This window comes from Notothenia rossii (genome assembly GCF_949606895.1).
Source record: "Notothenia rossii genome assembly, chromosome: 4".
NCBI lineage: Eukaryota > Metazoa > Chordata > Actinopteri > Perciformes > Nototheniidae > Notothenia > Notothenia rossii.
Genome location: NC_136902.1, coordinates 58,697,118 through 58,719,386, shown reverse-complemented (window position 1 = coordinate 58,719,386; position 22,269 = coordinate 58,697,118). Strand labels below are relative to the sequence as shown.

Sequence of the window (22,269 nt, the reverse complement as noted above, 5' to 3'; positions counted from 1 at the left end):
AGGTTTTTATGCATGTAAACGGTCTGCAGAGTCACAAACCCTCAAAGTACACCCTGTAGCGAGTAAAACTCTAACACAGAAAATACCTCCCCAAAACGCCTCATTGGAGATACATTATTGTCCATTTGATTCTTCCGGGTACGCATGATGTCAACCGTACCCGGAACGAAATGGACCAATCCGTGGAGCCGTTACGTTACGTCCGCGGAGCCGTTACGTCCGCGGAGCTGTTACGTTAAGCCCCCGCTGATTGGTCCAAATTGACCAATCCACGGACTTCCTCACACACACACTCAGTGCAAGCAGCTTTGCTGATTTCGCCTCCCTGGCTGCAGGCTGATAACAGACAGTTGGGATCGTGGCGAAATTCTCTCTGCAGACCCATTCTCACAGCGTTTATCAACCTTTTTCTTACTCAATATCAAGCCACACTTATTGTTTTTACTTCGGCTGTGACTTTGTGTGTGCTCAGGATGAGTTTGGCTGTGTTTCGCTGTGTATCGCTAAACAAGGAAACCACACCTCCACGGAGCTTAGCGCGATTCACAACGTCCCGACCAATCAGAGCACACTGTGCTCATAGGGAGGGTGGGGGCTGGAGCTACTGGAGCTACAACGAGCCGTTAAAGGCAGAGAGTGAAATTCAGTGAATACACGTAGTTTACAGAGATGCTATATGAGAAACTAATGTGAGTTTGGAAAATTGCACAATATAAATCTATTCTAGTAGACCTCAACAATGGAATTATGATCAGTGGAAATGGCCATGACATGGGACCTTTAAACAAAAAAACATCAAGTGCGAGACAGGTTATCACCTCTTTGTGTTATGTATGTGTCCCATTTTCCCAGAGGGCTTCACCTTTGTCTCTTTCTAGTCTTAGGCTGAAAGTCATGTGTTCCATACTGTGAATGTTTTTAATTATGGCTACCCATTGAGCGATGGTGAAAGGTTCCTGACAGAGCCATCGCCTTGTTATGGCCTTTTTACTTGCTGCCATAAAGATTTAAAAAAGATATTGGTCCATTTTTGGTAGCTCAGAGTCCATATTCTCCAAGTAAAAGGAAAGACGGGTGAAGTTTATATCATAACATAGAACTTCTCTGATGATACTATGGACACCTTCCCAGAAGGGTTTAAGAACTTGGCAGCCCCAGAATGTGTGTGTATGACCCGCCTCACAGTGGCCACATCCTCTCCAGCACGTGGGTTGTGATCCAGTCTGTCTGGACTTTTGCTTTGGAGTTGTACAAAATCTAACACAGTTTCTCCAAGAAAAGTCCCTCCACAGTTGTGAGGCTGTTGTAGTTATTTGTGTTTGGATTATTTGTCCATTCCTCAGGGGCAATGACAATTCCCAGTTCCCTTTCCCACTTTACCTTTATGTAATTGGTTCAGTTCAACTATGCATTTGTATAGCTCACCTACAATCTTTCTGGATAATTTTGCATTATAAGCCCTAATAAACATTTGAGTGATGCCCGATACATTACCTGGCATGTATCCTTTGATGTTCTTATCAAAATAGTGTCGAATTTGGAGGTATCTATAAATCCTGCTTGCCAAGGCCATATCTTTCTGACATCGTTTTAAAATCTATAAATTCTTGATTATCAACCAACACACAGAGTGCTGTAATTCCTTGCCTCATCCATTGAATGAACCTCGTGTCATTAACAGCTGATTTGAAATTTGGGTCGTGAGTCGGCCACATTAAGATTCGTATTTTTGAGTTGTTTCACTAGATCTCCATAGAAATCCGAACCCACCGACTCAGGATTTCATATTGTTTAGCAGCTAGTGGGCATCCTAGCAAACTCTGTAAGGGCCTGTCTAGCATCGACAGCTCCATGTGTTTCCATTTTGCTAAATATTCTTTATTACACCAGAGCATCAGTTGCCTTATCTGTGCCACTAGATAATAATCTTTAAGGTTGCGTAAGCCCATCCCTCCGCTTTGCTTTGGCAGCTGTAGAGTTTTGTATCTCACCCGAGGGGGTTTGCCGTTCCATATGAATCGTGATATCCCTTTGTCCCATTCTCTAAATATAGTATCCGGAATATGAATGGGTAATGACATAAACAAGTAAAGAAGTATGGGTAGTATATTTGTTTTTACTGACATAATTCTGTTTCCAAGATCCAGGGGCAAAGAGGCCCATCTATCTAGATCGCCTTTTATCTGTGAATCTATATGTTCATAGTTATCAGAGTACATCCGAGACATGTCTTTTGTTAATTTTACACCTAAGTATTTAATGGATTTGGAGTCCCAATTATACTTGTACTTATTTTTTAGATCCAACGTCGGGATGAAGTTGAACACTAGAGCTTGAGTTTTATCAATGTTAAGAGAATAACCTGACTAAGCTCCATATGTTTGCATCATATCCATTAACCTTGGGAGTCCTGAATCAGGGTTCTTTAGACTGACCAGGACATCGTCCGCATAAAGACAGATTTTGTACTCTGTATCTCCCATTATGATGCCTTCCAGGTCTGTATCTTGCCTTATTGCCTGGGCAAGCGGTTCAATACATAGATTAAAGAGCCCTGGACTGGCTGGGCAGCCCTGGCGACAGCCACGCTACAGGTGAATGGTTCTAGAAAGACTTCCATTTACCTTGATTCTAGCCATAGCCTAGGGCAGGCCTATTCAACTGGCGGCCCGCGGGCCAGATGCGGCCCAGAACCAACTCCCGAGTGGCCCAGCCTCCCGTAGCCAAATTCCTACACTAGTACAGACCATGAACGCAACACTCCTTGTTGCATAGAAACCACCAAACCACAACGCAGCATGTTTTTTGAAAGTGCATCTAGTGGGGCTAGTAACGGTGGTCCTATGATAGCAACTCTAAAACATGTCTCTCTCAACTCTGAAGCGTAAACAGAGACAAAACGGTCATTTATCTTGTGGAGCAGATGATCCAAGTCAAGCTGGACCTTTTCGCGACCGACTTGAGCACGGATCGGATGCTGCATTTTCCGACGCTCCCCAAACACATCACATCTCCGGCACAAATCACGGATGTGATGACAGATTTCATTGCGAGGTTGAAAGAGAACTTTGCCGGTCGATTGGATGGACTTGCTCTGCCCACAGAGGTGATGATGGGCTTTGCCAGAGACCCCTTCAATGTTGCAATAGAGAGGGACGTATCAACCAGAGCAAAGGAAGTGGTCCCCTGCATCGACAAGGGGAAATATACACTGGAACTTATTGACATGCAGCGCACCAACGGGCCAGCGAAGTTTTGGAGTGATGTCAAAAAACAGCAGTTCCCTAACGTTCAGAAAGTAGCGATCTGTGTGCTCAGTATGTTTGGATCAACATACACATGTGAATCAAGCTTTTCACACATGAACTCAATCAAAAGTAGCACTCGCTGCTCCCTGACTGACAGCACTCTTCACCAATGTTTTAGGATTGCATTGACATCCTATGAGCCAAAACTCACTGCTCTTGTTCAAAACAAAAAATGTCCCTTCTCCCATTGAGAAAGTCAGCGATGACAAATCACAAATGAGGTGATAGTAAGCACCTAGTTTACTATAGTAGACGTGTAGTGTAGTATTCATTCATATAGTTACCCGTGTCCCTTGTTATGGGTTTGTGCAGCGCCATATAGAGTCTATACGGCGCTGGGTTTGTGCACTGAAGAGTTTGACGGTTCTTTCTGTATTCATTTAGATGCACTTTGTAATGTGTCTGGGTCAAATGTGATCAAACGTATGATTTTTTTGTTATTACTTGAAAAGTGAAAAAATAGTATTGCTACAGTACTACCTCTTTGTGTTGCATTGGAGCTCTTTAGGTGTTTTTTTTTGCATGTGAGGACATTTATTAAGACTGCTATTATTGTATTCAGTAAATGCACTTTGTGATGTGCCTGGTTCAAAAAAACTAACCTGAATATTTGACTTCTAAAGCAAACAAATGTAATGCTACAACTGTGCACTTTTTTTTCAGATTCTGTTAAATTAATGCTAATTTGTTGTGTTTTTATGCACTTTTTGACCTACCTTTGTTAGATGAACAATGAATACAAATTGCATGTTTTTCATCGCAGTAATATGTGTTGGTTTAAAATGTGTCACTACCCGCTTTTTACAGGCCGCTGAATGTCTGGCCCAGCTGCATTTTGTAGTTATAAAATCTGGCCCAACTGAATGTGTAGTTGAATAGCCCTGGCCTAGGGGATGTATATAATGTTTAATGCTCATAATGAACTTCTAATGAAATCCACATTTTTCCATAACTTTATGGAGAAAACCCAACCCCAATGAATCAAAGGCCTTTTCTGCATCCATACTGCGGAGGATGGCACTGAGTTTTTCTTTTTGTATACAGTATATAATCAATAGGGGCATCACTTCCTCCATTATTTTTGTTAAAATAGCTGCACATATTTTATAATCCTGATTTAGTACACTAATGGGTCTATGTGACCCACATTCTTTCAAGTCCGTACCCTCTTCAGGAATTACTGAAATTGTGGCCTCCCTCCAGGAAGGAGGGAGCACTCCCTCATTCAGAGTGTAATTAAAGCTTTTATGAAGTATTGGTATTAAATGCTCTCTTAGTGATTTAGACTCTCCTGGAAATCCATCTGGACCTGGAGATTTACATGATGTTATTTATTTTATCAATTTGTCATTGTGCATTTTCCCCAGGGAGGGCAGGTCCAACCGGCTAAGAAACTCTTCAACCTTATATTCATCCAATGGTGTGTACTGAGTGTACAGGGCCTGATCAAATTAAATTCACATGTAATCTTTTTAGATACCCAGGTCATTCAGGCAGGTACTCTCGCTCAGTTCAGTTTTTATAAGATTCTCCACAAAAATAACCATTGAGGTCCCTTACGCTCCTTCCTTAGCCGCGTTCACACCAAGTACTTTGCCGTACTTAGTGCCCCGGCACTTAGTACCCCCATGGAACTAAGAGCCGATCGCGTTCACACCGGAATAAGTTCCCTGAGGGAAGATTACGCAAATGAGCCGCTGACGTCACTTCTTCTTCTTCTGCTTTGGGTTTACTTGCAGGCCGCAAACAACTTCACGGCGTATACTGCCACCCGAAGTCCCCGACCAGAAGTCGGGAGTTGGGGACTGGCTTCAGTAGAAGCTGCTGGGACTCCCAGCAGCTTTTTGTGTTGCCATAAGTTAGTCTCTCTGCGTTTGTGCGCTGGGCGAATGCTAATGCTAATAATGCTAATGCGACGATAATAAAATGGCGTCTCTACAAAACATTTCAGAGTTTTACAGGGCGTGGTTTGCAATTCGCCCAGCCAATCAGAACTGGGGCACTTTTTTCCCCCAGGAGAGTACCACCTCTCAGCAGGCACTAAAAATGGGGGTAAAAGTTCCCGGCACTAAGTACTCTTTTTGGTGTGAACGCGACATAAGGGGTACTAACGGAAACTAAACGGGAAAAGTACGAGGAAAAGTACGGGGAAAAGTACTCCGGTGTGAACGCGCCTCTTGATCCTCACGATCGCGCCACCGGAAGCACTATCACCCAGTATTAACAGTTTTCTTTGTCATTACTTGACGTTTCTAAACCTGTCATGCCTTTATTGTACACAACAGTATTCAGAAAGTCCAGCTTCAAGACATGGGGGCATATCGATGTGCTGTTCTGTCAGAAAGCCACCAGACCATGTCCGAGGAGGGGAGCATCCAGCTGGAGGGTGAGTTCATCTCCAGCTCTCTGATGTACCTGCCCATTGAGAGCTACAAAAAAAATAACAAGTGCTACAATTGTATTAATAAAAAGACCCTGACTAAGCTAATGGGGGCGGCAGTAGCTCAGTCAGTAGTGTCTTGAGTTTGGAACTTAATGGTCACCAATTGGTTTTTGGTTGTTCACTGGTTCAATCCCTTAAACGGACTAAACAATTGTGGACTGCCAAAATTAGACGTGCCATTTGATACCTGAGTCCTGTTAAACTGTCCTTGAGCAAGACACCAAACCACCTTCTGCTCCAGGGTGCAGAAAAATGGCTTCTTTGACACCTCCATTATTGCATGCAGTTGTGTGTACGTTTGGCCTAGTGTGTAAAAGTCCCGTCTGCATGTGTGTATTTCAACTGTAAATGTATAAGAACAGAGTTAAACTCAATTTCCCCTTGTTGGATTAATAAAGTATTTCCTCTTCTCTCTTAGGTCTTCCTCACTTCTCGGTGGAGCCCCAGCACACGTCCATGGTGGCCAACGTGTCCCTGAGCCTGAGCTGCATGGCCCACGGCCCCCCAGACCCCGTCAGGGTCATCTGGCTGCAGGACGGCGCTCCTCTCAACTCCCTGAAGGACCCGGTGGCCCTGTCCCCCTCCACCCTCAACATCACAGGTACCATCTTTTACTCTCTGTCACCACATGAACACAGCTTAATCACAGCCATTATAATGTGTAGCCTCAATCCCAATAGGGGCCATCTCACTTTGCCACACTGGGCAGTGATCAGTGGAACAGTCTCAATGGAACTCGTTTAGTTGACGTGTTCCATAAACTAAATTGAAAATAAAATAAAAGTATAATACCAACAGTCCAAAACACAAGGATGGTAGTTTTGATAAGTAGATACATAAAATAAAAGTGTAACATTTAATTTTCGTTCTTAACGACTGACCATTTCTACACAAATCAATTAATCGGTGGTCATTAAAGTACTATAGAGGTAAAGTTTCTTGTCGCTGTCAGTAGCCTGTGGCCTCGATTAGTATTTCTAAAAAAGAAACATTTGTTTTAATTTAATGTATCTACACTGAACTGGTTAAAAAGACACAGTAACTATCTTATATCGTTTTTCTGAATCCCTTCTCCGTGGCTTGAACAAAACCACAAAAACCCTCCCCGGAGAGAGTGGGCTGGCTGGCACGGTGCCAGTGGATCCATTGAAGACGTGCCTTGTGGTTTTGTGGTTGATGGGTAAAAGTAGCAGGCACGAGACGCCTATTGGCCGGGGGAGGAGATTAATAGATGGGCAGAGAACATGAAAGAAAGAAAGAGAGAAAGGAAGAGGGCTCTGTTGCTGCTTGAATGCCAACCACAGAGGCCTGCCAGAGAGCTGGCCTCATTTAAGGGGGGGGGGGGGGGGGGGGGAGCAGGGAGCAGGGAGCAGTGGTTCTGGTTTGACTCACCAGAGCTGGCTGGCTGGTGCTGAGCTGGGCCCGTTTGACGGTAACCAACACTCACATCTCTGGAATGGACAGCTGCTCTGACGCGGGTCCAAAAAGTATTTAAAAAGGCCCATAAAGAGATAAGGGCACGAAGAGCATGCCACCCATTAATAAATAAACCTCAGATTTGAGGTAGTTGAGTAGAAAGACACTGCAAAGGTTAAGCAGGAATCCTATATATTATTTTGTAGCCAATACAAAAATCCCTATTGATGTTCTGCCAAGCGTAGAGGATCCGAATGAACTAACACATCCCAAAGCAACAGTCCTCGGTCCATCCTGGGACTTGAACCGGGGACTCTCCAGTTCACAAGCCAAGTCCCTGTAGACTGTCCCCAATGCCGCATTCTTGAATTCTTGCTTGAATTGAATCCAGGTGGCGACTGATTTGGAGCGTCACAAACATTTCTAACTAAAACATTTGTATTGATTCAAAATTGAATAAATAATAATAATAATAATAAAAGGTTCAAGTTGTTCAAGTTGCTGACAAATGTCAGCTTCACAGATCTCAGGCTTTCATACTTTTCTCTTTCTTGTCACCATAGATGTATGAAGAGAACTGGATACAGTGTTGGGGGCGGGCCCGTTCATTCCTATTCAAGCTTCCTTTCAGCCCATGAAGCCAAAATGACCTGACTGTATGTACATAGAGCAATAGCATGCGCACTTGCATTTTCCTCAGGCCCCGCCTCCGAACTGTTTACAGAAGTGTCACGCCCTGTCTCGGATCGGTCAAATGAATGGAAAGGGGTGATGACTCTGCATTTCTTTTTTATCACCTACTGATTTAAATAAAGGCTATTCAAGAGTTTGCAGTGGGTAGTTGATAATTAAACTCTTTTTACAGACGTCTCTTTCCCAATCCCAATTTTTAGTGCCTGGCTCAATGCCTGTGGGACAAAACTAACTATTTGAAAGCAGGAATTTGTGATATTTATTTTTCAGCTATTTGCAACATTTGACAAATGTACACATTATTGTTAAATTGATAAAAACGAATTGATTAGTTAATCCATTATGAAAATAATATTAGCTGCAGCCTCAGATCCAGTTTGTACAAAAAAACAAGAAAAACACTGTAGGTCAAATGCCTCACATGTCAGTCAAGGAGAAGAAGCATCAGGGCTGACACTTTGCATTACAAGCCCACTTAAAAACATCTGAACCATCTCTTCAACACTATTAGTTTGTTTCGTATTGCCCATGAGCTCAGGACTTCTTCCCGGTGACCGATCATGACATGTTCAGCTGGTCAGGGGAAGTCTGCTGATGTGAGAGGAAAAAGACAGAAGGCCGAGTTACACAACTCCGAGATGGCCTGATGTGCAGTTCATTCTCCCACACAGCCAGTGGTCATCCCTCACCCTCCCTCCCTGCTCTTCCTCTCTCCCAATCCCCCGCTTCACACAGGATCGTACCCCCTGTTCTTTTTCCGGCCAACACAATGGAGGCATGGTGCGGTCAGCACAGAGCGACACACAGACACTCTGTGCAGGGCCTCAGAGTGTCTGACTGTCGGGTGTTATATAACAGCGGTAAAACTTGACTGTCACATGTTGCAGTATGTGTGTGTGTGTGTGTGTGTGTGTGTGTGTGTGTGTGTGTGTGTGTGTGTGTGTGTGTGTGTGTGTGTGTGTGTGTGTGTGTGTGTGTGTGTGTGTGTGTGTGTGTGTGTGTGTGTGTGTGTGTGTGTGTGTGTGTGTGTGTGTGTGTGTGTGTGTGATTCGAGTTTGTGAGCATACTGTGAGTCATTCTCTGTTGAAAGTCAGTGTGTCAATGTGTTGTGTTTAAAGGGCCCCGGTCTATTGGAGGCAGGGACTCAGCCTCTTACGGCCCGTCCACACGACGGCGTGCGTTGAAGCTTCAACGCTTCCTTTCCATTCACTTTGAATGGGGTGACGTCCCGCTTTTCCGAACTGCATTGTGGGAGCAAAGCGTAGCGTAGCGTTGCTCGGCGGAAGCGTCAGCCAATCAAATCCTATGCCAGTACAAGCTCTAGCCAATCAAACCGCGTGCGTGTGTGTCCGGGGCGGGACATTCATGTGATTGGTTGTTGGTCGAGTTTCAGACAAGCTCACCGGCAAGCTTCAACACACGCCGCCGTGTGGACGCTGCGTTACACCTGGACCTCAGCACGAGCACTCGCTTTGTTCTCTGGACTACACTGTAAAAAATGTCAAGCTGCAGGCATAGGAACTATACACATGCAGCCTGAGGGAAGAGATTCTTAAGCTTATAGAGTTTTGATAAGGTTCCACATTGTAATTGAGAATGTGTGTAACACTGTCATTAGAACAATCACACGGAAAGGAATTTGAAGGTTGTCGCAGTGAAAGACTACCTGGCTCGTTGAAGGATTTCTGACGTCAGATTAAATAAAAACTATGTTTCAACAGTAATTATCAGTAAGAAATAATGGCATTTCTATTCAAACAACAGTAACATGGAATCCCATAAAACCTTTACCTTTTAATAAAATGTATTCCAGTTTTATCCTATATCTTAGAACCTCCAAATTATAAAATCAGTACTCACTGTGCATACATCTATATATTATTTTCAAGAAAATGCACATAATTATCAACACAACAGAGCTAGATTGTCAAAAGTCTTAAAACAGGGAAGAGTTGTATTGGTTTAGGGCCTTGCATTATTATGTGTTTTTAGATAAAAAAAGACAGATGAAATATCAACACATTCATTTTTTACAATACATTTTTGCGTCCAATCCTAATAATGATACAAGTATTGAGTATGAGTATTTACATTTTTTTGCTGCTTTGTACTTCTACCCCACTGCATTTACGGGGGGGAAAAGTGTACTTTTACTCTTTAGTTTCCTTGCGGATTTGGATTAATAATATGAAATATACTAATCAACTCTTAAATCAGACTTTAGTTCCACCTGGAGTAAATTCACAAGCTACCCTGCAGTATATAAAGTCATTCAAACTAGCTGCACCTTTACCAGCTTTGAGAACACTTTCATGATCAATCATTATAAAACATATCATATTATTCAGAATGAGTACTTTTACTTTTGGTAATTTAAGTATACTTTTGATGCTTATACTTTTACTGGAGTAACATTTTGAAGACAGGACTTGTACTTGTATCAGAGTATTCCTGCACTTTGGTACTTCTACTTTTACTTAAGTACAAGATCTGAGTACTTCTTCCACCTCTGGTTACATATGAGACTGTCAGAGGCACTGTTATCAAAGTGAAAGCTGTACAATTATGTGTGATAAGAGACACTGTTACAAATATGAGCAAGAATAAAATGTGTTACATAGAGACTTTACAGGACACATTTTACTTAAAGAAACACAACTATTGAAATGCTAAAACTGATATGTCTCGTGAAGGCCAATTTCTTAAAAATGTACTTTCACATCAACAAAAAGGTATCTTCGCTTTTGCTGTAACTACTGTATGTAAATGTCCCCTCTGTGGGACGAATACAGTTATTGTGATTCTGAAACACATGCTAACCCCAGAACCAATCACAATACTGTTGACAGAGATCCCGTTACCTCCTGGAAGCTATTACCCTCACATTATTCGCACTTTGGTTTAAACTTTCACACTGTTTCTTCTTACATTAGCATTAGGTGCGACTCAGCATGCTGAGCAAGGATTCCTGGTTTAAAACCCCCCTACCCCTAAATGTTCCCGCCTCACGTGCTTTGTTTCATTTCTCCTTCAGGGTTGAACAGGACCAGCACTTTTTCCTGTGAGGCCCACAACCGCAAAGGCGTGGCCACCTCTGGATCTGGAACCATCACGGGTGGGTGTCACTCTGGAAGCACCAGTTAGACACACTTTTCCTTTTCTATCTTTTTTATTGTATTATTCCTTATCGTTTAATCTTTATTCATGATTTCTTTCTTTCTGTAGTCCTCCCATCAAAGCCTCAGAATCTGCAAGCTTTGGAGATCACTCCGACTAGTCTACATATATCATGGCAGCCCGGTTTTGGAGGCGACTACCCAATAATCCGCTGCTCTATTCAGGTGAGACAGCGTGAGATAAACATGAGAAGACCACAACTCACTGAGAAAAAGAGTCACTGCTGATTGTTTGACCCACATGTCAAACAAACACACCACTCTCCCGCTATTTACAGGACCAGAGTTCTACTTTTGAGGCCTAATTTTAAAGCAAAGAGAGATTTATTTTCCTTTTCTTCTCTTAACTCATCCTCCACCCCTCCCTGCTTTATTCATGTCCCAGTGGGTCAGGTTTCACTCTGGGAAAGTGGCCTCCTGGACTAATCTTGTGTAGCACCACTCCCTCTGCCACTATCCTGCTCTGTGGCCATTACAGCTCAGAGCTGAGAGAAGGGAAATGTTTCTCCTGGAGAAGGGAGCGGAGCAGCACCACCCCTAAACGTCTGGTTCTAATAAAGCTGCCCTCATACCTCTTGCTGTTCTTGCCCCCCTCCCTTTTCCCCCCTCAAAACCCCCTCCTCAGCCTCACAGGGAACAAGGCGAGGGGCCGGCTCCAGCAGAATGGGGCAACAATCTGAATTTAACGGTCCATTGTATGGGGAAAGAAACATGAGAAAATGTATGGAGTAGAGAGCTGAAAGATGTTACTTTGCTGCACAAAGGAAGCATAAAGCAGACAGAAAGAAAGGCAGAGGGAAACAAAGACAGAAGACGACAAGAACGAAAGTCACTTATTGAAAACAGGAACATCCAGACAGCAGGTATTGTGGGTTTGAGACATGCTGAGGGAATGCAGGCTGGAGTGTGACTCAGAGCTGAGCTGCACAATTAGATTAATACACTTGTTTACGGGCTGGACTGTGATTCATCCGGACAGGAATGACTCGCTCCTTCTCTCTCACACATTCATACAGTCCTCATTTATACACCTTAATATTACTTAAAAAGCACCACCCACTACTCGTGAACTCTCAATAGTCATGTTGTTTTTAAAGGTCCCGTATTATAAACAGTTACATTTCTCCATTTCTTTAATTACAAAGCAGATATAGATGCTATATAAATACTGTTACAAATATCAGAGGCTCAATCTGCTGCCCACATTCCGAAATAAAATAATATTAATGCTCAAAAAGTTTCACTAGTGGTGTAGTGATGAAGTATTTTTTGTATAATGTCCCGAAAGTTAGAATCCTAAGGGCTCCATCGAAAAAAAGCAATGGGATTTTCCCATCAGAATTTGGAATATTGCAGAAAATAAGATCTTTGGAAAACACACATGTTACATTACATTACATTTAGCTGACGCTTTTATCCAAAGCGACTTACAATAAGTACATTCGACCAGGAAGATACAACCTTGAAGAAAACAGAATCATATAAGTACATCAGGTTTCATAGAGCCAAACATTTCAAGTGCTACTCAACTGGATTTAGATAAGCCAGTCCTTTATTAGTATATAAGTGCTTTGTTAGTAATTCTATCGCTCGAAGTGGAGTCGAAAGAGATGAGTTTTCAGTCTGCGCTGGAAGATGTGTAAGCTTTCTGCTGTCCTGATGTCAATGGGGAGCTCATTCCACCATTTTGGAGCCAGGATAGCAAACCCACGTGTTTTTGCTGATGGGAACTTGGGTCCCCCTCGCAGTGCGGGTGCAGCGAGCTGTTGGCCGATGCAGAGCGGAGTGCACGTGCTGGGGTGTACGGTTTAACCATGTCCTGGATGTAGGAAGGGCCAGATCCATTCACAGCATGGTACGCAAGTACCAGTGTCTTGAAGTGGATTCTAGCAGTTACCGGAACCCAGTGAAGGGAGCGGAGGAGCGGCGTGCTGTGGGAGAATTTAGGAAGGTTGAAGACCAGACGATCCGCTGCATTCTGGATGAGCTGCAGAGGTCGGATGGCACATGCAGGTAGACCAGCCAGGAGGGAGTTGCAGTAGTCTAGGTGTGAGATGACGAGAGCCTGGACCAGAACCTGCGTCGCTTTCTCGGTCAGCTGGGGACGTATCCTCCTGATGTTGTAAAGAGTGTATCTGCAGCAGCGGGTTGTAGCAGCAATGTTTGCAGTGAAGGACAGTTTGTTATCTAGGATCACACCCAGATTCCTTGCAGTCTGAGTCGGGGAAACAACAGAGGTGCCGATGTTGATTGTTAGGTCAAGAGTGGGACAATCTTTTCCCGGAAGGAAAAGCAGTTCAGTCTTGAGGTGATGAGCAGACATCCACTGAGAGATGTCAGCTAGACAAGCAGAGATGCGTGCGACGACCTGGGTCTCTGAGCGGGGAAAGGACAGAGTTAGTTGGGTGTCGTCAGCGTAGCAGTGGTATGAAAAACCACGCGGGCTAATGACAGATCCGAGCGAGTTTGTGTACAAGGAGAAGAGGAGGGGACCAAGAACAGAGCCCTGAGGGACCCCTGTAGTTAGTTGACAAGGGTCGGACTCGGACCCTCTCCAAGTTACCCTGTAGGTGCGGTCTTTGAGGTATGAGGTGAGGAGGGAAAGTGCAGTGCCTGAAACTCCAAGTTTTTGGAGAGTGCGAAGGAGGATCTGATGGTTCACCGTATCGAATGCAGCAGACAGGTTCAGAAGGATGATGACAGAGGAGAGGGATGCTGATTTAGCAGTGTGCAGTTCCTCAGAGACAGCAAGGAGAGCAGTTTCTGTTGAACCTGCCTTGAAACCAGACTGGTGCGGATCCAGAAGGTTGTTCTGATGTATGATACTTACACATTTTGTCCACATATGCATTGTAGTTGCAGTCACGACCAGTGCGCAGATGCAGAACAGACGGAAACACTGACCAATGAGAGTAGACTGGAATTTTTTAAGGGAATAGTTCTTAAAGAGACAGGTGCTAAAACAGTTTCACACGGACAGTAGGCCTATAGGAAAAATAATCATTTTTTTCTTTTAATTAAATATAAATAGTAACCCAAAAAACATGTAGAATCATGAAAGTGAGTACGGATCCTGTAAAATCATCAGCAGAGTACAACAGCACTTGCGCTATACACACACATGATCTGTTGGTATGGCTGCTCATTTGTATTTAGGTTTTGGGCTCTGACTGTAAGCCCACCCTGTGAAGAGCAGCCAGCAGCCTGCAGGAGCAGCTTGATAATGAACACCAGCATAATGGTCCTTACTGGCGACTTTAATGTGGTTTTAAGATTGCTGCAATGCATGCGCTATGTTCCTCTTTAAACGTGTTTACCACAGAGAGTTTGCAGAGACAGCAGGTTTCTGCCTGGGATTTTTGGATGGCGGGTTCTGCTTCCCGTGCACCTTACTGAGCCTGGGTCACGTTCAAACAACAATAAAGACGTTTTTACGACATTTGGGCCATTAGCATTTCATTGCCATTTCAAAGCATTGACTCCAAACTCCTTCATTCTGGAGCGTCTCTCTCCCGAGAAAGACAACCACATGTTTTTGATATAGAAAACAGGAATTTCTCTTATCTAATCATAGATGCAACATTAACTATTTTCCATAAAATTGGTTCCTGCAGACCAACTGTGATTGGTAATTTGTAGATTATAAAAAATATTGATAATATCCTATTAAGGTAGTATTGATTGTATCTATTAAGACCACACTTACATTTTAAATCCCGTTGCTTTGCACATTCAAACATATAAAGTAAATGGTTGTCTACCAGTCTTTCCTATGCACTTTAAATAAAATAGTGCAGCTATAATTACCTCCCTGTTACATACAGGATCCACTCTAGCTGTAGCTTTAGCGGTACTATGCTAAATTTCAGTAACCCACGTAACGTTATTTAAGTCCTATGGTTTTAAGTGTTTTATCTGGCTCTGACTAGTAATACTAGACATGTTGAAAGTGATTTATTGAGTTATTCTAATAGATGCCATTGCCAAAAGCATTGGTTTCAGATCCGTTTGCACTAGAAGAACAAGGTCCTCTTCCTGTTTGTGCCATGAAGCAAGAAAGACGGGCAGATTTGAGCCTTTGCTGACTATTTAAATGCAGGAAAAGGAAAACCCTAAAAAGCAGAATAGCATTTAAATATAAACATATCAATATGGAGAAAAATCACAACACAAGTTTTTCAATTGAATGTTACAGGCCAAACACTCGGGAGAACCCTTCACAGGAGGCCCAGATAAGATGATCCACAATCAGAACGTGAACATCCCCCCAGCCTCGCACCTGATCGGGGGCCTGGAGCCCCACAGCCTGTACGCAGTGAGGGTGGCCTGCCACAGCAGCCAGGGCCCCTCCGCCTGGACCCCCTGGGTGGAGCTGCACACCAAAGAAGGAGGTGAGTCCTCAGAGGATGTTTGTTTTCATCCTGCATGTGTGAGTGCGGAGTCAGCTCCTCTGAAGTGAGTCAAGGCTGTGTTATCTGGCTACTGACAGCCCCCCCCCCCCCCCCCCCCCTGCTGGTTGAGCCTCATTTAAGGGTCATTTGGTCTGTACAAAGGATTCATTTATGGAAGTATGAAGCTAATTTCTGCTTTCATTTTCAGATACATACAGTAGTTGGAATGTACTGTTATGAAGTGGATACACATTTGTAATACACATTTTGACTAATAATGAAATATTCAAGATTCCTAGTCCTTATTTATTTGTTATTGTTTCTAGAAGCCCCAGGTCAGTGGTTAGTTGTTGTGAGTGTCTGCCATTTTAACCTTTGACCCTAGCTGTGTTCTTATCTGATCTCCTATGTGTGATTGTTTTATATCTTGGGTTAAATAACAGCTGTCAATTGCTCCAAAAAGTCCCCAAAAGGGGACTCTAGGGTGCAATAGTCAAAAAGTAAATGCAAAAGGTTATTCCACACTTAATTATAGACAGTAAATTTAGGCATAAAAGGATACTCTTAACTATCACGCTTGATTCTTCTCCCCCGTTATGAGCTTTATTTCGTGGTGAATACACTTCTGCTTTTCAGCTTGATTCTGTATGATAACAAGAATTGAGTTACAGTGCACTGTTAGTCATAATACTGCTTCCCGTGCCCCTTCCACTTAAGTCTGTGTTTATGAAGAATACCAGACCTAAGTCACTGTACCTCTGCAATCTTTGAAATGTAAACTCTTGAGGTAGAAGGCTGCCTGGTATTGGAGAGTAGGAGTAGGTGGGGAGGGAGGGAGGGAGGGACGTTAAATTCTCCTGAAAGGCTTCAGTTAGGATCGCAGCACTCCGTTCAAACTGTACAGGCTGCAGTGTTTGACTTTAAACTGAGGTGGGATTTTCCATGCCAGCTCATGCTGTCTCTATCGCTGACGAGTAGGAATGAAAACAGCAGAGGAAAGATCTGCCACAGGATCGGGGCTTTCCATGATTGAAGCTGCTCAGAATCTGAAAGCACTTCAACATGGCATTTCTCATGAAATAGGGAAATGGAGAAGTACTTGTAATAAAAGAGAAGGAGAAAAAGTGGTTTTGAGATAAGCTTGCTACAGTCGGGATTTTCAAGTTTCACTACTCTATTCAGCAGAGTTGTAGCAAGCTTGGCTTTGTTTCTGTGGAAAAGATCCTCTGTTTTGCAACATTATGTAATGTCCCTTTGGACAGCAGTGTCTCATTTGTTCTAATGAGTCAGGGGATGAACAGAAAAACAGAAGATTTGGCTGCTGGTCAAGGATAGTTCAGGAGGCACTGAGGGTCAAAGGGAGTGAGGTTAAAGAAGGGAGGCTCACAGCTCAGACATATTTTCCACTTCTATCTCTTTGTTTTCAATGCTGTGCCTAAACTCCCACAAGGCTCTATTGTTGGGACTGAAGTGTTTTCCCATTTGTTTTCCATTTGGAAATCACACATATAGTATGTTCTTCACTATCTCTTTTCACATGTCTTCTTGGCACAAACATTTGCTGCTCCCATGCCTCCTCTTTAACCCTTTAATGGGCTTTCACATATAAATATTTTGGAAGTTAATTTCTTGCTACATTATACCCATTTTTACAGATGAATACACCCCTATTACACCGTTATTATCCCCCGTAGTACACCCATATTACTCCATCATTGTTCACATGTTACATTATTATTTCAACCATATAACACCCTTATTACACACATTTGACACCCATATTACACCATACTTACACTGTTGTTACATGAGCTTATCAATATTTTTTTTATTTTCTACATAACACCCTTATTACACACTATTACACCCGCATTACACCCATTTTCTTTCTCTTTACTCCCATGTTACACTATTATTTTGAACAGTATTGTAACTTATTATACTAATTTTACCCCCATGTTACATTTTTCTCACGCCCACATTATACTGTTATTACACCCATGTTACAGCAATATTACACCATATTACACCCATTTGACATATAGCCTGTCAAATGACTGTATCCCACAGGACACAGAAACCATTTAAGGGTTAATTCATGAGTTTTCTCTTCATTACAGACTCTTCTCCTGCATGCTTTTTTTGTTCTCCTTTCCATCCTTCATTCCCTCTTTGTTCTCATTTTGTCGCAGTAGTCTCTTTGAACCTCAAATCCTACAAACTGCACCGCAGAGTTTATTCCCAACATCAAACAAAACCTTGTTTTCTAAATCCAATCTTCCAACTTCACCCCATCATTGCTCATTTCCCCCTTTCTTTTGAACTCAGATGACCTGTGATTTCCCTTCTAAGAGCACACAGCTATGCACTGTGGGAAACACACAATAAGGGGTCGATGGTGGGAGAAGGCAGGGGATGGATGAGGAGCAGGGAAACGAGGGAAGAGGGCGCTTTGAGAAAACACTAATTTAGCTGTTTTCCCAAAGCCCGATATTTCCCCCAGAGAACAGAAAGGGGGGTAGGGGGTTTGTGGGAGAGGAAGCGAGACGACCCATATCACCCCCTAATCCTAAAGCTACAACGACATGATGTTTTACATATCCATTCTGTAAACGCATTATCTCTGCATACAGTGGTGGAAAAAGTATTCAGATTATTTACTTGAGTAAAATGATATATCAAACTGTAGAAATAATACATTTCAAGTGAAAGTACTGCATCTTCAAAATCTGTATTGATAAAATACCTAGTAAATACATACAGTACATGCCAAATAAATGTAATGGAGTAAAAAGTACAATATTTGCTTCTAAATGTAATTCAGTAGAAGTATAAAGTAGTATAAAATAAAAATACTCCAGCAAAGAAAAGGGAAATCAAATGTGAACTTAAGTACAGATCTTGAGCTAATGTACTTAGTAACTTTCCACCACTGCTTGCACATCCAAATAAAACAATCTAACATCTTCTTCAGAGCATCTTTGCAAAACAAAATAGGCGAGGCACTTGACAAAAGTTTTTTTGTTCTTTTGACACACTTCTATATTCCGAAAAGGCACTCCTTAATCCCTCCACACATCTGTTTGTACCCCTAAAGTGACGCTACATTGAATCCAGAGTCACCGGACAACCAAACTCACCATTCCAATAGGAGTGAGTCATGGAGACGTGGCACAACACACACGTGTCAAATTTAATCCTATTTAGCACCACTGCCAGTAAAAAAAGGCTCCATTTGCTGAAGACAGACAACAGTGTGTTTCACCACGAATGAATCAAAGTGGATGTCCATAAATGTTGTGACATTTTTTGATGACACGAAAATTCGTGTTCGGAGTGATCAGGGAAACATGTTTCCTGTGTAGTGCTGACATAGTTTTTGAATTTATGGAGAACAGATCTCCGGGGTATGAGTCAATATTTGGCTTCAGGGTGACCCTTTTCCATCAACGTGTTGACCCCCCCGGAGAACTGAGAGGACGAGATGGAGACCCAGGAGCAGTCCTGAGTCCAAACGCTTCCAAGCATGGTTATCCGACACTGCTTCTACATTTGCAGCACTAAACAGGATGTGAAACAGTAGTCTGACATGGATGCAGATGTTAACCTCTTCTGTTGAGAAACTAATTGTGACTCCAAAGTGTTTCTCAGCCTCTTGCCAAGCCGAGCCTGGGAAACAAATATTAATCTGTAGTTTCTGCATTTTAGACAAACAGCACATTACTTTTTCCTTTTTAAACTACGCAAACCTTTCAACTGGATTTTTTTTTTGCGTTTTTTCCCCTCCTCCACAAATCTCTAAGTCAAGGCTTACTTCTCTTAAACTCATAGCTCCGTGACAAAAAAAGAGATATTTACAGCAGAGGGGGCAGCGAGGGAGAAGACAACTTGGAAAGAAGGAGATCGAGTAATGTTGGATTGAAGACAGGGAGAGGAAAGGCAACAAAGGGATTGGAAGGAGAAGGCTCAGAAAGGGGCGGGGGGGGCACAGATGACGGATCATAGGTGGAGACGATCTTCTGGAACGAGCTTGAATTGTTTTCGCTGGCAGGCAGAGCAGGGACCGCATGTGGAAACAATCATCCGCCAAATGCTTCCTGATAACATCATCCATATAGGCTGGGCCATGTTCCCCAAACTCACACTGACTTGGTGTGGGTGTGTGGGTGTGTGTGGGTGTGTGTGTGTGTGTGTGTGTGTGTGTGTGTGTGTGTGTGTGTGTGTGTGTGTGTGTGTGTGTGTGTGTGTGTGTGTGTGTGTGTGTGTGTGTGTGTGTGTGTGTGTGTGTGTGTGTGTGTGTGTGTGTGTGTGTGTGTGTGTGTGTGTGTGTGTGTGTGTGTGTGTGTGTGTGTGTGTGTGTGTGTGTGTGTGTGTGTGTGTGTGTGTGTGTGTGTGTGTGTGTGTGTGTGTGTGTGTGTGTGTGTGTGTGTGTGTGTGTGTGTGTGTGTGTGTGTGTGTGTGCGCGCGCGTGTGTCCAGTTAGTTTGTGTGACTTTTTAAGCCTGCAGAGTAAGTGAGAAGCAAAGACAAAGAGAGCCCTAACTCAGACGGCTACAAAGGAAATGAGCACTGTCGTCTCCTTGTGAAAAGGTTCTTGGATTCTTGTGTCTTACACAGCATCAATCTCAGACACACACACGTGCACAAACACACACACAAATTCCTCACACTTTTTCTAGCATTTTATTCAGCAAGGTTTTCTCTCCACTGGGGATTTATGTTGCCAGCAGCCCTTTTCTTTCACTCTCTGCTCCAGAAAGCCAGAAAAGAAAAGGGCAGGCGAGAGAATGAGGCAGAAACAGGGATGGACAGCCTGGAGGAGGCGGGCAGGGGCCCCGGCAATTGTCCGTTTGAGGTTCTCCAAACGTGGCTTTTGAACTAGCTAATCGCCCCACTCTGCGGTGCCATCAGCAAGCCTTTTTTGTCCTTATAAAGCTGAATTCCTCACATTCCCTGACATCTTCCCCTTCCAGCTGTTGTAGTTCTCCACACCCTGGAGGCTGCAGGCTGTCAAAACAACCCCCCCCCCCGACACACTGGCCCCTGGCCACCAACCCCACAGTCACACCCTGCTTATGCAGTCTGACAAACAACTCAAAAGCGGTATAAAAGTTTGAAAATTGAATCTCGTTTTTTTTTGTTTCAGTGCCAGATCACCCGCCCGTTAACGTTAGCGCTGTGCTGAACGGGACAGACGTGCTGCTGACATGGGAGGGGCCCCCAGGAAAGCTGAATGGAGAACTGCAGGGCTACATGGTGGAGTACAGCGCCCCCAACGCTCAGCAGGTATGAGGCGCCATGCGAACATTTTGACATTGTTCATCCTATAAATGAAGATGTTAAATCTGCTTGTTCCTGACTACCTCTTGTCTTCTGTTGACAGTTTGTTGTGGACACTGGATTGGACACCGAGCTGTCAATCAATCTGTCTGTCCCCCTGTCCAATGTGACCTTTCGAGTGTGTGCCTATACAGGGGTGGGGCAAGGACCCTGGACCCCCACACAGACCCTGACCCTTATTACTCCTGGTGAGTGCCAACAAAAAGTGAAAACATACTTAAAAAATAAAAATCATTGAATATGCCGTATTTGTTGAGTAGTACTTTAAATGCTTTTTTAAATACAGAAATTAGTTTTCTTCAAGAAACTTGTAAGCAAATATCTGTCAAACAACCAAATTAAAAGTGGTGCTTTGGCATGATTCTTTCAACTAATCAATTACTAATTATAAAATAAATAATGAGTTAACTTAGGTTATATTTTTAGATGCTGCATCATTTCGTACGTATTCTTTATAAGGTATAATAGTTTATTACAAGAAGATGTCAGATTTGATTCGTATACATCCTGCAATGATAAACACATTTTTAAGGTCGACCAAAGAAAATGTGTTACTTTTGTGTTAATATTGACACGAGCTACGCTTTCTCTTTTTTCTCACAGAAATGGAGGAATTCAGAGGTGAGTAATGACCGACTTCACACATTAACAAACCTACCATGAGCTCTGATGTGACCCCTCAGAGTGACACGTAGTGACACGCTGACAGTGGAAGTGAGATCATGGTCTTTTTGAACACCATTCGACTTCTCTTTCTTATTCTCTGTCAGTGGGTTCCTCCATGAGCCTGCAAGTTTCTTCCTGTGTATCTCAGAGATAAAAAAGGGAAGGAAGAGAAAAAAGAGAAGAGAAGATCTCAGAGTGAGACGGGAAAGGGGAAGAGAGAGGGGATGGAGGGGTGAATGGGGAGACGCATCATAAATATTTATAACAAGCGAGAACAGTGTAGCATCTCTGTTTGCTTAGTCCAATAGACCCAGACAGACAATTCAAACAACAAGAATGGCAGATAAAAAGAGGCAAGGAAAGTCGAGGGAGGGGGAGTGTGAATGAGAGGACAAGTTGGGGTGGAGGTTGTGGAAGAATAGCAGTAACTTTGGCAAGGAAGCTGGGAATACATTCAATGTGAGGGATGGGACTGCAAGAAACAGTAGATATTTTGAGAATAAGGAACAAATTAAACATGCTGTATTTTTAGAGGAGACATGTTTAGATTTAGCTCAACAAATATGCAGGGAGGGACTGAGGTCACTTATGGCGCATTTCCACTGCGCGTAGCACGGTTTAAGCGTGCCGTGCCAAACCGGCACGTTTTTTGTTTCGTTTCCACTAGGGTAGTTCCGGAAAACATGAATAAAACTACACATCTTCAGATGTTATACATACATAAGTGTCCTACACTAATAATACAAAGTTATTATGGCATTGTATGCTGTGTGTACCTTATTTGTAACATCTTCAGACCTTTCCAACTCCTCAACAGTTGCCTGTCTTTGACTGTTG

At 43.1% G+C, this 22,269-nt stretch overlaps 1 protein-coding gene across 1 annotated transcript in view; it reads left to right on the top strand.

The window, feature by feature from the left end:
• axl (AXL receptor tyrosine kinase) overlaps nucleotides 1-22,269 on the top strand; it is a 49,401-nt gene that overhangs the window by 11,248 nt on the left and 15,884 nt on the right. Inside the window, exons 3-10 of the mRNA XM_079674312.1 lie at nucleotides 5,594-5,694; nucleotides 6,170-6,352; nucleotides 10,895-10,975; nucleotides 11,086-11,201; nucleotides 15,232-15,427; nucleotides 20,573-20,712; nucleotides 20,810-20,954; nucleotides 21,370-21,387. Coding sequence (XP_079530438.1) covers nucleotides 5,594-5,694; nucleotides 6,170-6,352; nucleotides 10,895-10,975; nucleotides 11,086-11,201; nucleotides 15,232-15,427; nucleotides 20,573-20,712; nucleotides 20,810-20,954; nucleotides 21,370-21,387 — 980 coding nt within the window. The remainder of the gene's footprint in view (nucleotides 1-5,593; nucleotides 5,695-6,169; nucleotides 6,353-10,894; nucleotides 10,976-11,085; nucleotides 11,202-15,231; nucleotides 15,428-20,572; nucleotides 20,713-20,809; nucleotides 20,955-21,369; nucleotides 21,388-22,269) is intronic.